At 45.5% G+C, this 17,740-nt stretch overlaps 1 protein-coding gene across 1 annotated transcript in view; it reads left to right on the top strand.

Annotated features, from left to right (window-relative positions):
• Positions 1–224: 224 nt before the first annotated feature.
• The window catches only part of LOC116660862, a 48,830-nt gene continuing 31,314 nt past the window's right edge, over positions 225–17,740 (top strand). Inside the window, exon 1 of the mRNA XM_032471208.1 lies at positions 225–320. Coding sequence (XP_032327099.1) covers positions 225–320 — 96 coding nt within the window. The remainder of the gene's footprint in view (positions 321–17,740) is intronic.

Here is a 17,740-nt window from a genome sequence, read left to right as displayed (position 1 = left end):
ATAACCCCAAGAGGTAGCTATCTTCACACTCATTTTTGGCGATGAGAAAACTGAGGCACGGAGAGGCAGGGCACATCCCCTAGGCACACTGTTTCTAAGCAGGATTGGAATCTAGGAAGTCTCGCTCCTGGTCACCCCCTTTAAACCTCTATGCCACCTGCCTCCAGTGGTCCCTACCAGAGTGACAGCTGAGCCTCTTCTAAACTCTTGAACTCTTAGACGAGATGTGGTGGAAAGAGCTGGATTCTAGCCCCAGCCCCACCACTTCCCAGCCAGGCGAGGCACGGTCCCTCCTGGATGACAGCCTCTCCATCCACTACGTGAGAACCTCGTTATCTCATCAGGGTTTCACCACTAGCTTTTGCAACATCCTCGAAGCCAGAGAGGGAGAGGACGGCTTCCTACCCCTGCCTCACCCAGGGCCACTCCTGGTTGTTCTGTTTTAGATATTGTGTTACCAACCTTGTTTGCTGGGAGGGAAAAAACAACGCTGGAAAACCACTAAATGAGGATATTCAAGCTCCGATTGCCTGCAAGGCGAGTGGAGAAGACAGGGAGAAGGTGGTGGTTTGGAGATGGAGCCAAAAGGGAGGGGGCTGAGATCTGTTTCTGGGCCATCCATCCAAGTCAAACACCAAGCGAGTCTGTGTTTGGAGCAATGAGAAGATGGGAACATGGTTCAACCAGGAGGAGGTGAGGAGGGGGCCAAAGATAGTGGCATCCGGACAGAGGGACCTACGAGCAGAGGAGAAACCAGAACCGTGAACCATGCCATGAGTCAGCTCACAGCATCCTCAGCCTCAGCTAGCCAGCCCTCCTTCCATGCCCACCACCCCATTTAGCAGATGATAAAAGTGAGCCCCAGAGAAGATACATGACCTCCCAAGGTCACTCCTCCTTTCTTGTATCCACTCTACATATACTCAAGGGGCACTATCCAGGTTCTCAGAGGTCCCAGAAGACTTGGGTCCCTTCTGTATTTAGAAGCTCTTAAGAACATTCACAGATGAAGAAAGGTCAGGACAGGATCACACACAAACCAGGGTGTGATGTAACGTTTACATGTAACAAATTAACATACTGAACGCCACCCCAGGAGCAACAAAGCGGATGTCCTTGTGCTATTCATGGAGCAATTCAACGACGTATTAAAAAGTAAAACGATGTTCACATATCGACAGGGGATGTGTTCCAAGCACAGGGCACAAGTCAAGAGTTGTGTGACAAATGCTACCTCCTTTCAACGCTGTTGGGACATTTCTATGTGTGGATACACGGCCGCCTGGGGAGAACCTCAAACATCTAAATTTGCAACCTTTCATGAACTTGAGGCTGAGATGAAATGACCTCTCGGGCATCTACTTTAAACCAAGCCTGGCTGCACAGGGAGAACACGGGGAACAGGGCAGGCTTCTGGGCTCACTGAGCACCCAGTCTATGGGGGAGGCTCACAGGTACCACTCAGCAGAGGTGATCAAGGATGCTGTGATTGCGGGGCGGGGGTTGGGGGGAGACAGACGCTGTGCTGGACCGGCAACAGCAAACCAGACGAAGAGGCAACTCCCAGCCCAGAAGGCCTCCCTGCACACAACGCAGGCATCCTGGAGAAGCTGCTTCTGCCCCCCTGATGGGCTCCGAGCTCCCGACGCCCTGTGGCCTCATGCTCCCAGCGTCTGAAAGCATGACGAGCTGCAGGACCCAAGGGAGAGACCTATGGGGAGGCCAGCCCTGACAGTTTTGCAGCCCCGTGACTCAGCGACCATCTTGCCAAGACACAGGCTTCCTCCCTGAGGACCGGGACCCCCGCGCACCCCACGTCAACAGAGTCAGAACATATTAGAGCGAAGTTTTGCTCCCCAGAGCCTCTTGTCTCAGCAAAGCCAACTAATTCAGATTTAACCTCCTTCCTAATAGGCCGAGTTGCCGAGCCTTCTAATTAATGCCACATGTTTCCCTCAGCTGTCATCCTGAATAAATGTTTACAAAGCTATTAACGTACTGTATTTGTAAACCAGGACGGCTCAGGCTTTGGGGAGTCATGTGGTATGCATTTTCTCCTCAGAGATGGAAAAGGCTTAGCAATAATAAATACATTGTTTTGCAGGGATGGGAGCAAGGCGTTGCCTGAAAAAAAAAATTTATTGTGAGCTTCCTGAGACAGCATGGCTGTGTGTACGTGAGGGATCGACGCTTTTCACGAGTTCAGAAGAGCTGCGAGGGCCCAGATTGGGGGCCTGGAGTGGAAGAACTCCAGGGGCAGAAGAAAGCACTGGTGTGAGATCCAGAGACTTGGACTCTGTTTTCAGCTGCTTGGCTCACCAGCCTTGTGGCATTGGGCCAGTCACTGCTCCAGAACTCAGTGTTTCCATCTGGGAAATGGGAGGTGGGGTTCTCCAAGAATTTACCATCTTGGATCCAGGACTCTAGTCTGACTTCCCCTCTGTGCTGACCTTCAGGGGACACCTGGAATGGTCTTGCGTAAGCTCTTCAAAGGGACCCCGTGACCCTAAAGATAAAGTCCTAACATCCTAACATCATGTCCTCCACTTACTCCTCCAGCATCATTTCCGCTCAGAGCTGCTTAAGGCTCCAGCCATGCTAAACGGACTGTCACTTTCCCACAAGGAGCCCCGCCGAGTCTCCCGTCTCAGCCTTTGCCTATGCTGGGTTCTCTACCAGGGGGTCCCGCTTCCCCTCCATCCCCTTTTACCTGGCCTATTTCTACACATTGTCCAGGCCTCCACTGACGTCTCTCTTTCCCTTGGAAAGCTTTCTGGAACTCTCAGTCCCCTCACAAAGGCACACACAGCACCCAGAAGGTCCCCTGCCCTAGCGTGGCCCTGTAACTGCTTCTTTATGGGCCCGCCCATAACGCACAAGTGTCCGCTCCGAAAGAGCAAGGACGGTGCCCATTTTATTCAACACTGTGTCCCCGGTGCCTCACAGACGGGGAGGACTTCCAATCAGGGTTGCCGATGAGTGTGAACTGAAAGGTGATGGGGGTAAGTTTCCAGCCCAAAGGATAATGCAGGGATCTTTCAAACGCTTTCCAGCTCTGGGACTTTGGCCCAGAGATATGTCATCTTGTAATGTTCCTTCCAGTCCTCCCCAGATTCACAGCGATGGGCTCAGAGAAGTTAAGTATCTTACAGATATAGCCTGGAGCAGGATTTGAACCCAAGACCTTTAGTCTCTAAAAGCCCAAACTTTAAACAGCTATGTTATTCGGTCCCCCTAGGAGTGCCACCAGCAGCAGGGCCACCGCCACCACCCCTGCCCACCCACCCACTCACCTAACTCTGGCCTGATACCCCACACTTGCTGATACAATTGTCTTCAACACCATACTGTTTCTTTTCCACATATTTGTCATGCCAGTTACCTGAGACATGTTCACCAGAATCCCGGTGTAAGTGACAGAAAGTCAAGTCAAACTGACATTAATCAAAGTGGGGAAGCAGAGGGACAGTATTTCTCCTACCAAACCACCAGGGATACCCAGAATCAAGGACTCAGACCCAGCTATCCTCTGTCAATGCTTTCTTTCTTTCTTTAATTTTTTTATTTTGGGGGGGAGGTAATTAGGTGTGTGTTTTTTTTTTAAATGGAGGTACTGGGGATTGAACCCAGGACCTCATGCATGCTAAGCATGCACTCTACCACTGAGCTATATCCTCCCCTCTCAATGCTTTCTTTCAAAGCCAGCTCCCACCAGAAAGCTGGAATTGCAGCTGCACTTGAATGAACAACAAAATCTACCCTACCAGCCCCAATGGAAAAATCCTAGGGAAGCAATTTGATTGGGCAAGCCTGAGTCACATGCTCATGCATGGACCAATCACTGTGGCTGGGAGGCAGGGTGCAATGCAATGATTGGCTGTTCCATCCAGAACCCGTATTTGTTTGGAGATCATAACCCAGGTCCTGGGCTCATGCTGGGGTACAGCCCTTTGCTCTCTTGAGGTTCATCGTTTGATGAAGAAGAGATGCAAGTCAATACACAACTAAAGCCCAATGCACACCAGCTACCACAGAGGAAAGCAAAAAGGGGCGTTGTTTCCAAGTGAACTTTGTAGAGCACCGTCCAGGGGAAGGGGCAAAAGAAAAGCAGGGGGGTGGGGATCTACAGAGCAATGAAAGACTGGATGCGTTTGGGTTTCCTCGCCACGGCATCAAGAGCGCCGAGGACAGAGCCTGGCACATAGTGGGTGATCAGTATTAGCCGAAGGGATGAGTTCATGAATCAGAGCAGTGTGTCTTGGCTAAGAATATGAACCTTGCTTTATCACAAGGTTCAAGAGTCAGACCAGCATGGTTTCAAATCTCAATCCCAGCACATCCAAGTCGTGCAATTTAAGGAAGTCACTTCATCCACTGGAAGCCCGGATTCAGCCTCTACAAGTGGGAAATAACATACCTGCCTCCTGCTGTTGAGAATGGAATTAAATAACCTTTCCCAAACACCTGCGATGCTGCTGGGACACCAGAACTGTCACATTTGTGGCAGAAAATGGGTGATGCTCTTTCTACAGATGCCCCACTCCCTTCTCATCGGGCAATACAGCTTGAATGGTCATTAAATAGCAGTTTTACGTATTTACTTATTTCAGTTCAACATTTGGAGCACAAGCAGCAAAAAAAACGAAGACAAAGATTTTTGCAAGAGCTAGTGTCCGTTATAACAAAACACGATCTCCCTACAGCTACTCGGTGATGAATTGAAAATGGCTTGAACTGGGTTCCTTCCAAGCAGCAGAAACCATTGCTGCCGACCTCACGGCTTTTCCAAGGGAGAGCTGGCCCTAGTGTGAAATACCAACCCGGCTGAAAAAGCAACACTTCCATAATTGTTGCCGATGTCCTATAACAAAAAACCCAAGGAACATTCGGGGTCCCCTGACACTTGTGCTAAGCACTACACACGCCCAGGATTTGGCTCTAGGAAGCCAAGAGCGCGAGTTTTTCACAGATATTGGCAACCACCTGAAGGTAACAGCAGCAGCCAGGCCAAAAAGGATGTTGAAACTATTCTGAGGGTTCTATAAATCCACATTAAATTCCCCCCCCCCTTTTTTTTTTGGATCTATCCTATCTCCCCTGCCTCCCCTACCCACCTCCTGTTCCTCCCGGTCTCTGTAGCCCTCCCTCTTCTATGACAATGGAAGGAAAATATTTATCCCTGCACGTGAGCATTAACCACACAGAGCTCATCCCCGAACAAACGGAGAGACACGTTACTCCCGATACGGCTTTGGAGAACATCCTTCTCTTACACTCCTCCTGGTCCCGCTAAGGAAACTGTCTCTGGAATGTGTCTTCTGGCTCGCCTGGGTTCAGGATTCCTGAGCTACAGGCTCAGCGAGGTGTTCTTCTGGCTTCATGAAGACCCCGTACTTCACATCCAGCCTTCCGAGTCCTGGGTGCCCCTTGAAGGTTGCTAAGAAGGAGGCTCCCAAAGTCCTTTGCTCCAGGAACCTGGGCTGAGCTGGCCGAGGGGTCCTATTAAAACAGCATATTCCATAGTCTGGACTGAGGCCAGCTTCACGGGAGTGTGACTATCCTGCACTCAGAAGGGCCCCGAGCTTGGTTTAATGCTCTGCCATCACTGTCTTGAATTTCTTAACTTTTGAAGGAGTGGCCTGGCGTTTTCAATTATGCACTGAGCCCACAAATTATGTGGCCAATCCTGCCTGAGACACTTACCACTCACTGTACAGGAGATGATTTTAGGTGCTACAGAGTCAAGGCTTTTCTCCATTTAAGTCATTACATACACATTTCTGTATGTGTTAGGACAAGCATGGAATTAGGTCGACACACCCCTGCTTTGGGGACTTACTTAGGAGGGGGTTCAATTTATTTATGGAAAAAAAATGAGCCTAAAGAAAAATAGGAAGTGAATTAACTGCACATGCTACTCAAATGTGGCAATACAAATAAATAAAAGGGAAAGAAGCAAGTGAATAAGGCAAATTTGAGAATTGCCAATTTAAAGAACTCCCAAAGATTTCTCACGACCACCTCCACCAGCAAACCTCTGATCCAAAACTATTCCCTTCACCAACTAGCCACAGTGCCTGGAGATCTCGCACTGCTGCCTCGCAGAAGGTAGTCTAATTCACTGTGTGCCTTTAGGCAAGCCCCTCCATCCTCCGAGCCTCAGTTTGTCCATCTTTAAAATGGGCCAGTTCTCTCACCCTGGGAATCTTGAGGTGTCCTGAGTTAAACCAATGGTTTGAAAATGCTGGCCCCCACACCGGCTACACCTGAACCACTGGAGGAGGTCATAAAAAACACCTGTCCCCGGACTACAGCCTTGGAGATTCTGATTCAGCAGGTCAAGAGCAGAGCCTGGGGATAACTTTAACCAACCTCCTCAGTGATTCTGATCAGCATCCCATTTGGAGAACCACTAAGCTGAATGATTGAAAATTGTGCATTCTCTTTCTGGCTTACTTCACTTAGAACGACATTCTCCAGGGACATCCATGTTGCTGCAAATGGAGTTATGTTGTCATTTTTATGGCTGAATAGTATTCCACTGTATAAATATACCACATCTTCTTTATCCAGTCATCTGTTGATGGACATTTAAGCTGTTTCCATGTCTTCTCTATTGTAAATGGTGCTGCTATGAACATTGGGGTGCAGGTGTCTTTTTGAAGTAGGGTTCCTTCTGGATATATGCCCAGGAGCGGGATTCCTGGATCATGTGGTAAGTCTATTCCTAGTCTTTTGAGGGATCTCCATACTGTTTTCCACAGTGGCTACACCAAACTGCATTCCCACCAGCAGTGTAGGAGGGAAAATGTCATATTAAGTGAAGTAAGCCAGAAAGAGAAAGAAAAATACCATGTGAGATTGCTCATATGTGGAATCTAAAAATAAATAAATAAATAAATAACAGAAACAGACTCATAGACGTAGAATACAAACTTGTAGTTGCCAGCAGGGAAGTGGGTGGGAAGGGACAGACTGGGAGTTCGAAATTTGTAGATACTGACAGGCATATGTAGAACAGAAAACAAGATTATACTGCATAGCACAGGGAAATATACACAAGATCTTGTGGTAGCTCACAGCAAAAAAGAATGTGACAATGAATATATTGTATGTTCATATATAACTGAAAAATTGTGCTCTACACTGGAAATTGACACAACATTGTAAACTGACTATAACTCAATTTAAAAAATGTAAAAAATAATTAATTAAAAATTTTAAAAAAAGAAAATCATGCATTAATTATTCAACAAACATGGGCCAAATGTCTCCTCTGGGCTTTGCCCAGTTCAGGGTAACAGAGAATTATAAGATCTCAGCCCTCTGAACTTGAGATAACATCAACTTCCTATGTGCCAGTTCCTATCAGAGATGCGTACAAATCTTTAATATCACATACATACGTTAGTATGTATGTTAACTGTGACACATTGGATTTCCTGAAAAATGACCACAGCATATTGCCAGTCCCACATGCCCTTCCAGAACTTTGCCACTCTGCCATAAACTAATGGAGTCTTTCTGCCCCTCCTTGAAACTGGGCAGAATTTTGTGATGTCACTGATGAGCAGAAAGCAGCAGCAGTGACCCTCTGTGGCCTCCAAGTGAGGTCACAAAAGGCAATGAGGATTTATTCCACCTGACCTCTCTCTGGGGGTGCTCATCCTTGGAACCTCACCGCCATCTTGTAAGGAAGTCAAGTGGTCACATGGAGGTGCCATGTGGAGGTGTTCTGGCTGTCTGACCCAACAGAGGCCTCACTTGTCGCCAGACATGAGAGTGGGCAAGCCTCCTGATATTACAGCGCCCAGCCTTTCAGCTGGGCGACTGCTCCAGCTGTCACGAAGCAGAACACAGAGGTCGTCCCCACTGAGCCCTACCCAAGTTGCAGATTTACGAGAAAATTAATATAACTCCCTGTTTTAACCCACTAAGATTCAGGGTGGTTTGTTACACAGCAATAGATAACATAACATGAGCCCATGGAAGCTCCACGACCCTCCAAAAAATGTACCATGTCCCCCTCTTGACAGATGAGAAAACAGGCTTAGCGAGGCAAAGCCACTTGTCCCACTTCACACAGATAACAAGCAACACACAGCCAGAACTCGAGCCAGAGCCTGTCCAACCTCAGAATCTACACTGTTTGCTGACGTGGTGGCCAGCAAGTCAGTCTAAAGAGTGTAGAGTGTTTGAGTTGGGGGGATTAGCAGAGGAGATAGGCCAAGAAATAAATGAGCTTAGAGAAAGAGCAGGGCAAGCCGGGGAAAAAAAATAAGCAGACTGGCCATTGGACTTAAAATCATTCAAGGTCAACCTCTAACTGGGTCAGGGTCAGCGAGGGATGCTCCCTGCTAGGGAATCCATTGCTAGAGGGGAATCCATTGCTTGGCACTCAGCACCCAGGTCGGAGGGCTCTTTTCATCTTCTCACCTCTTCCTTCAACAGGGAAGGGGGTCTCATCTTTGAAATCCTGCTTCCTCCTGCCCTCCCCATTCCCAAGTGTTCTCCCCCAAACACGCAGCGCCCGACTGACACAGATGAGATGCCAAGGAAGCAGCTACTAGAGAAGAACATTCTAGTTACACTCCATTTCTCTCTCCCTCTTTCTTGAAAGATGGGGCCCATCCACATTTGGACTGAGAAAATGAGAGTTTCTCATATTCTGGGCAATACTTCTTTCTGGTTTTCACTCTTCCTCATGTCCCCTGCAACACCCTTGGGAGATGTTTCGTAAAGATAATCATGATTTATTAAATGCCAGGCACTGAGTTAAGGGCTTGACATCTAGGATTATATCTGCTCCACTTCAGAATGGGCCGTGGTGGAGACTGAATGGCCCATGGCACATAAAACAGTCCCCGGCCAGACACTCAGAAGATAACTTTATTGACCACCTGAGGCTTTGCCAATAATAATAATTCACTATGACGATTGCTTAGCACAACCACCCTATATGCTAATACCGCCTCCTTTTAGGTCCTATTACATGCCTATTTCACGATGAGGAAACTGAGACACTGACAGCATTGGTCCACGGTCACACGTCTTACCAATGGCAGAGGCAGGGCTGAAGTCCATGCTTGGAAGCAAGGTGGCTCCTTGCCCATTTGCTCCCAGGCGCCCCCCATGCCCCCAGCCCCCACCGCACCTTCCCTCTCATCTCCTGGCTTCCATGATGGCATTCTTTGCCCTGCGACACACCAGATCCCCAGCACGATCCCAAGCCCTTTGCACTTCTTCGACCAACAGCCTCGTAATACTATTACTGCTGATGGCTTTTCATTCCCGATGCCAAACCTGATTTGGAGTTCACAAGGCTGAGGGTTTCAATCCAGGCCCTGTGGACAGGCTCCGGGAGGCCTAAGTGACTGGAGCTCACAGACAATCTAATTGCTATTGACATTTGTGTCTGATTGTTTATCAAGGAGGAGCTGTCTTGTAGGCCAAGTCATTCTATTAAACCCCCGCCCCCTTTCAGCCTCCCCACTCAAGACAAAACACGTAGGCACCATCAGGGTCAGGGTAATCAATTGTAGTATCACTCTACATCTATCAGAGTCACTTTTGTGGGCTTGGGTTTAGGGGCGGATGGGAGAAGAAGGAAATGGGGAGATGAAGGAGTGGATGAAAATTATTCTGCATTGAATCTGAAATGGACGCATTTATGCAAACAGAAAAGAACAGATTGCATTACAAAAGATATCCATCTATCTATCATCTACCTATTAATAGATAAATGTCTACTTGTATTTCTCCATTTATAGATAGATAGATAGATGGATAGATAGACAGAGATAATTATATCTCTGGACCCCCACCACTTGGGAGGGTAATTATTAAGAGGCATGTCACTTATCAATTCATTCTGCTTGGTTGAAGCCCAGTGTCCCAGGATCGTGTCCCATTTTATCCCAAAGCATCCTTGATCATAATCAATCCCAGAAGCTGATGCTTTACCTTGCCCCATCCCCCTAAAAAGCAGCTGTCATTCTTGTCATAAACCTTTCCCTCGTTTTAATTCTGTTTTTCTACCATCTCCCATTGGCCACACCTCCCTCTTTGGGGTTATCTCGAGAAAGCTGAAACTATTAGCCTCTGCCAAGTGTTGGCTCCATCTGACTTCAAGGGCTTTCACAATTCCTCTTCACTTCCAAGAATGTGTGAAGACTGACGTCGGACAAAGGTCACTTTGCAAGGAGTGGTAAAAGTTTCGCACTGAGCCATCTCTATTTTCTTGGACTCTGAACAATGACACAGTCTTTCAGAATGACTGGCACATTAGTTGGTTACCATGATGAACCTCACCTACTCAGCAACAGCACTGAGCTAACTCACAGAGATCAGGGCTCTTTTTTGCATAAAAAGGAAAAAAAATGGCACATTAAAACCAACAATGAGTGCTACACACTATCAGAATGACAAAAATTTAAAAGACTGATGGTCCCAAGGGCTGGTGAAGATGTGGGATGACTAAAGCCCTCCTGCCTCATTGATGGCTGTGGTGGGCTGAGTTGCGCCCCCCAGAATTCATACACTGAAGCCCTAACTCTCAGCAACTCAGAATGTGACTGTATTTGAAGACAGGTTCTTGAGAAAGGTGACTGAGCTGAAATGAGGTCATTAGGATGGGTGCTAATCCAGCATGACCGGTGTCCTTACAAGAAGAGGAAATTGGACACAGACGTGCAGAAGGAAGACCACGTAAAGTCCCAGTGAGAAGAGAGCCCTCTGTACACCAAGGGAAAAGGAGGCTTCAGAAGAAACCAGCCCTGCCAACGTCATGCTCTTGGACTTCCAGCCTCCAGAATCATGAAGCAATAAATTTCTGTTGTTTAAGCCCCCGCGGTCTGTGGCCCTTTGTTATGGTGGCCGTAACAAACTAACACAACGAGGATGCAAAATGGTACAGCCAATTTAGAGAACAGTTTACCACTGATTATAAATCTGACCATATACTAACAACGTAACCCAGAAATTCCATTCCTCGGTATTTACCCAAGAGAAATTAAAACATGTTCACACAAAACCCTAAATTATGTTATGTAATAACATAATTATTTACAACAGGCAAAACTATTCAAATAACCCAAATGTCCATCAACTGATGAATGATGAAACAAATTGTGTTCTATCCATACAATGGAATACTACACAGCAAGAAAAAAGGAACAAATCATTGACACATACCAAAATGTTGGTGAATCTTCAAAAGCATTCATTCTATTAAGTAGAAGAAGCCAGACACCAAAAATTATGGAATATAATTTCCATTTATATGACCTACTGGAAAAGTCAGATCTAAACAAATGGAAAACAGATCTGTGGTTACTAGAGGCTAGAGGTGGGAGAAGGGAACTGATTACAAAAGAACACAAGGGAACATTCTTCAGCAACAGAAATGTTCTAGTTCCTGATTACAGTGATGGATTCATGTCAAATTCATCAAAATGTATTCTAAAAAGGGTACATTTTACTGCATATTAATTATATTTATATTTTAATAAACTTCATTTAAAAATAATGAGCTATCCTTCTTTGCCTAAGGGGTACATTTTTTTTTTTAATTAATAACCTCCATTGTTGGTGAAGATGCAAGAAAACAATCACTTCCATGCACTCCTACTGGGTGTTTAAACTAGGAATGTCCTTCTGGAAAGCCAACTGGCAGGTCTCTATCAAAATGGGAAATATACAGTTTTTTGACCCTGCATTTTCACTTCTAGGAATACATCCTGGAAAAACTACTTGCATTATTATGAATATGTTCACAGCAGTGTTGTTTATAATGGCCCAACATAAGAAGCAACCCACAGGAAAAAAAAAAAAAAAGGCCATCACAGAAACTCAAAGAAATACACCCAACTGTTGATGTCATTACCTCAAGGGTGGGGAAGAGGAGGCAGGGGTGAGGGTTAAAGAAGGCGCACGTTTTTCCAATATTCTTCTATATTATTTCAATCCTTTATACAGAGAATGGATTCATACATTGTGTCATATTTTTTTAACCCTGGGGCCAGGACTCCCATTTTTTAAAATATTTTACTTATTGTTGCATTATTTAATTTTGTTTCAATTTTGGCGGGGGTAGGGGAGGTAATTACACTTATTTATTTTTAGAGGAGGTAGTGGGGATTGAACCCAGGACCTCATGCATGCTAAGCATGCGCTCTACCATTTGAGCTACACCCTCCCCCAGGACTTTCATTTTAATAGTTAATAAAATGCAATCGTGTCTCACTCCATCATCCGCGTAAAGTATCTCTTTCCCTGCTCTCTCTCTTCTTTGACTTACACACGGATTGTTCCACAAAAATTAGTTGAGATGCGTACAGACAGCTCATTTCTTCTAGCAGACTCTAGGCAAAGAAATTCTTTTTTTATAAAACACTAGGTGCTAGGTTCTACTCGTTACCAAAATAATGACAACAATTAAAAGGAATCAGGAATCAGCCTTAGGTGCAGACCTGAAGATCCAGAGTTGGTGAAGGTTTTCTCTGAATTGGCCCAATGACAAGAACAAAATTGGGAAAAAAAAAAAAAAGGACAGATGAAGCCATCGTGAGCCATTTACACCAGGGAGGAGGGATCAGAAACGCTTAGGGGAGGAACAGACGGATTGATGTTAGGTCCAGGTTTCCCTGACCTTAGAGGGTAAATATAAAACGAATCAACTTCAATTACAGTGAAAAAACACCGAGTTCCTTTGAACGAGGCTATGATCGGGGACTTTGACTCTGCAAATACCTGGTGTGCTTGCAACACTCAGCCTCCAAGGCCGCCCTAGGAGCAGGTGCAGCTTGGGCTGACCAGTTCTGGGCTTCCTCCGCATCCCACTCCTAGAATTGCTGAATTCACCAACCTTGATGAAACCAGAAATTTGCTTGAGTTATGGGAACGGAGGATGGAAAGCAGGTGAAGTCCCTGAGTTATCATCGTTCCCTGCCGCCGTTTCTCCTCCCCAAAGAGAGACTTACATCTCCCCTTGAGGGCCCTTTGAATTTTTCCAAGTTGAAGCTTCTAGGAATGATGATCTCATTGGACTACTTCTTAGTAAGTTTCAAGCTGGAAACTTTCAAGCTGGAAGTGGAAAATCCAGGAATGAGGGGAAAACCTGTTTACTATGAAAGTCCCTAACACAGGGCCATTTGGCATCTTCGTGTCTTTGCCAAACCCTGTGATTATTTTCCCATTTCATGTGGTGAGAAGGGATCCCATTAAATTAGGGACCAGCAAACTTCTCCTGTAAAGGGTCAGACAGGAAATATTTCAGGCTTTGTGAGCCCTATGGCCTCTGTCACAACAACTCAGCTCTGCCATCTAAGTGTAGAATCAGCCATGGACAATACGTAAAGCAATGGGTGTGACGTATTCTAATGACACTGAAATTTGAATTTCATATGAATTTCCTGTGTCACAAAGTATTTCCCCTTCTGCCTTTTTTTTTTTTTTTTTTTTTTCAAGCTTTACAAAAACAGGTGGTCTGAACTGGGCTCATGGGACCTCGTTTGCCAGCCTCTTCACTAAATCATCTAAATTGTCATTTCTGTTTTAGGTTAAAATATATATTTCTATTTTCAAACCTCCCTCTTACTACATAGTGTCTTAAAAGATACACGGATAGATAGGTAGAAAATTGATGACTGCTAGGTCAATAAATAGAAATTTTTTTAAGCAAAAGAAATGGTTGCTGTCCATTTAGGATATCAGAATAGAAGCCCCTTGAGGGCTGTGCTTGGCACAATACACAGTTACTAAGTTTTTCCCAGATAAATGAACAAATAAAAGTCAAAGAAAGGAGACCTGAGTTCCCATCCTAAAAATACTAGCAACATTCCTTTCTCCGAGCTCTAAGTGTTCCAGAAGAAAGGTAGAGGGGAGGTGTAAAAACTGAAGGCTTAAGTAAGGTTAAGGAAATAAAAATAAATCACAGGCAGTTTCTCGGACAGAGGTACACTGCAACATCAGAGCTGAAACTCAACAACAGACCAAGATGAAAGTTTGGAAAAATTATCACAAAAGGAAGGATATGTTTAGATTGGCCTTACTAAAAGGAGAGGTCCACGCTGGGTGAGAGAAAGAGAGCTAAATCAAGAGAAATAAGATGCCAGATGATATTAGCTAGGTATTTAAGCCCAACTATGGTAGCTTAAACACTTTTTCACTTTCTCTCTTATAAAAGAATCCCTGAAGTGGACAATCAGGGAAATATGACAATTCCAACCAAATTTTCAGGGAGGTAGAGGCAGGCTCCTTCTATCTTTGTCCTCCATCTCCAAGTTACCTCACAGTTTAAAGGAGCTGCTGGAGCTCCAGCCATTACATAAACATTCCAGATTGCAGATGCAGAAATGGGGTGAGGGGGACCAGGGGAAGGGTACACTTATCAACTGAGTCAACTTTCTCAGTCAGTCTTCCCAAGGCATCACAAACATTTCCACTTACCCATCAAGGGTTGAAACTTAATCATACGAACATATTTAGCTGCAAGGGAAGCACCGAAACATAGCTTTTTGATTCGTGCATTGCTATTTAGGTAAAATTGGTGGTCTATTTCTAAGGAAACAGAAGAGAAAGGATATTGCAAAGGCAACTAGCCCTATCTTTCTTAGCAGTTTATGAATTCACTGATAAATAAACATTTATATGATTACCAATCTTACCAAACAAGGTTATAGCAGAGAACAATGTAAGTCTCTGTTCTCAAGGAGCTTAAAGAAAGAAGAGAGGCATTAAACAGAATCACGGAAAATTAATTTTTCTAAAGTACAGGTTGCTAAGGGAGCATATAAACTGGGTGACCTAACCCAGGGGTTGACAAACCATCTTCAAAGGGTCAGGTAGTAAATGTTTCAGCTTTCTGTGCCACGTGGTCTCTACTTCAACTCCTGAACTCTGCCATTACAGTAAGCACAAAAACAGCCATAGGAGACATGTAAATGGGTGGACAGAGTTGTGCACCAATAAAACTTTATTTACAAAAGCACACAGTGGGCCAAACGTGCCCCACGGGGACCCCTGATCTAGGTCCATGTGAGAGGTCAGATCGTGCTGAAGGGGTGCTTCATTAAGAGGAGACATGCAAGATGATCAGAAGTTCATTATGAAGAAAGCAGCAGGACTGACCTAGGGTCGTTCCAGGGAAGGGGTCCAGCATTTCAAAGACTGAGTTGCAAGAGAGGGCAAAGTATTCACAGTATTTAAAGGAATCCAAACAGGATGGAGGAAAACAAGGAAGAAAGTTATAAAAGTTGAAAAGGCAGGAGGCTGAAAACCGGGCTTCCAGGAGGATCTGTGCTTTACTGTAAGGACAGTATCGAGGGACCGAGGGCTTTCAATAAGAAGTGACATGATTAGACCTGTGTATTTGAAGTTAACTCTGGCGTGGGATAGAGTGACGATACCAGAGGGGTCAAAGATAGAGGTGAGACAGCATCCGAGCAGACAAAGCTAGAAATAAAATCCAACATCATTAAGGGTTGGTGAACCGAACTCACAACACTTCTGGCACCAAATGTGTGAGTTTTTCCCTCACAGCAACCAATTCTCCAATGTGGGGTCCTACAATTCATTTCAATTCAGAACCTGTGTCAATACTCCCCAGGCTTAAGAGTTCAGTCCCCCAAGACGGCCCTCACTTCAGTCACAAGTACTGGGTCCCCGAGGTACCACACACATATCTGACTCGGCTGCCAACTGGGAGTTCCCACAACCCGTCTCCCCCATGTTCGGTAGTTGGCTAAAATGGCTCAGAGAACTCAGGAAAACAGCAAACTTAGGTTTACTGGTTTATTATGAAGACACCTCAGGAGCAGCCAAATGGAAGAGGTGCACAGGGCAAGGTTTGGGGTGGGGTTGGGGTCCAGGGAGCCCCCATGCCCTCTCCAGGCACACCACCCTCCCAGACCTCCATCTGGTTCACCAACCTGGAAGTTCTCCAAGCCTTGTTCTTTGGGGAATTTTATGGAGGTGAATTACAAAGACATGCTTGGAGTTCAAGGTTTTAGGGGGCAAGAGCCACCCATTCTCCCTGCTCAGCTCTGCAGTAAACCTTTCTCTGCTCAAAAAAAGGGCATGCTTGATTTAACCACTGGCCATTGGTGACTAGCTCCATCCCCAGCCTCCCTCCCCTCCCCAGAGGTCGAGAGGCGGCGAGCTGAACGCTCCAATCCTCTAATTATGTCTTGGTCTTTCTGGCGAGCAACCTTCGTTCTGAAGGTCTACTTATCTCATTAGATACAAATGAGACAATCACCACTCCAGAGATTCCAAGGGTTTTAGGAGTTGTGCCCCAAGAACTGGAGAACCGGAACACATATTTATTTCCTATTATATCACAGTTGGCAAATAAGTGGACACCCGAGGGTATCTCATAAACTTCTGATGGGAGGGGAAAACTGGTCCAACCACTTCCGAAAACTGGGAGTTTCTATTAAAGCTGCATCCCCTTCTACCTTCAGAGCCTAAGCCTCTACTCCTAGGTAGGTGCCCAAGAAAAATGCAAAGATACACATATGCAAACATCCATAGTCACCCTATTTGAAACAGCCAAAAACTGGAAATAATCTAGACATCCAGCCAAGTAGGATGGATAAATAGTGTTACCCTTATACAATACTGTAAAATGCAACATTGACAGGGACCAGTCTACAACTACGTGTGGTAACGTAGGCGACTTTCACAAACATGAGATGTGCTGAAAGAAGCCAGACACAGGAGGGGACAGTCAATTCAACTATGATGCGACCTATGCATACCTAAAAATCACTCCCCTACGCAAAACTGCTCAGTAAAAACCACAGGGCTTATGGGGAAATGGGGTGAGAGAGACAACACTAAGAAGAACAGGAAACTAGTAAAAATGGTAAAACAGTTTTACAAACGTTAAGTGTTTTTCTTTCATTCATAAATACTACAATAAATACGGCACTTTGGAAGAATCCTGAAGTTTGCTCATGGAAGTGGCATCAGAGGGTCTGCAGCCTGTGGGTTCTTGTGGAGTGATGGAAGGGGGTTGTCTGAAACAGGAAAGTCGTAACACCAGGTGTGGATGAATGTGGCTCATTACAGACAGTCAACAGAGGAGGGAGCAAATGCTTGGGGTGAGTGCATTTTGTGTATTCTTCTGCTGGGGGCAGTTTTCCACCTTTATTTGGTGCTTCACCCAACAAAATCACACGTAAGTCAATGCAAAACATTGACGCACACGCTGTTCTCTCCTATATTAATCACGCTGCAACAAATGTGCAAGTTCAAAACAAGCGTTATAGCAGAATCGACTGTACCTGTTGGATGATTCCACTTTGTATAAACTTTAAAACCAAGTAAAGCCCTATCTGTGTGTGAGTCAGGAGAGTGGTTACCCTTGGATGGAGTAAGGCCACGACCAAGAAGGGCAATGAGGAGGCTCCGAGGGAGCTGGGGATGTTCTGTTTCTGGGTGTCAGTTTCATTTTATGAAAACGTTACCGAGCTGTGATCGTCACCATACTTGCACTTTGCTATATGTATGTCAAACTACAATAAGACATTTACTATGGATGGATGGATGGATGGATGGATGGATGGATGGATGGATGGATGAATCAATAAGAGAATCTAAACAAAGCAGCAAGAAAAGACGACTAAGTGAGAAACTGTCCTCATCTTCTCATGGAAGACAATGGTGGCCCAGACCAGGGTGTAAGCAGAGTGGATGGAAATGCTGCCTAGAATGTAGATGCCATGATGTGACTGAT

Source organism: Camelus ferus, chromosome 32 (genome assembly GCF_009834535.1).
Source record: "Camelus ferus isolate YT-003-E chromosome 32, BCGSAC_Cfer_1.0, whole genome shotgun sequence".
NCBI lineage: Eukaryota > Metazoa > Chordata > Mammalia > Artiodactyla > Camelidae > Camelus > Camelus ferus.
The sequence above is the reverse complement of the archived record's forward strand: the minus strand, read 5'-3'. Positions and strand labels throughout refer to the sequence as shown.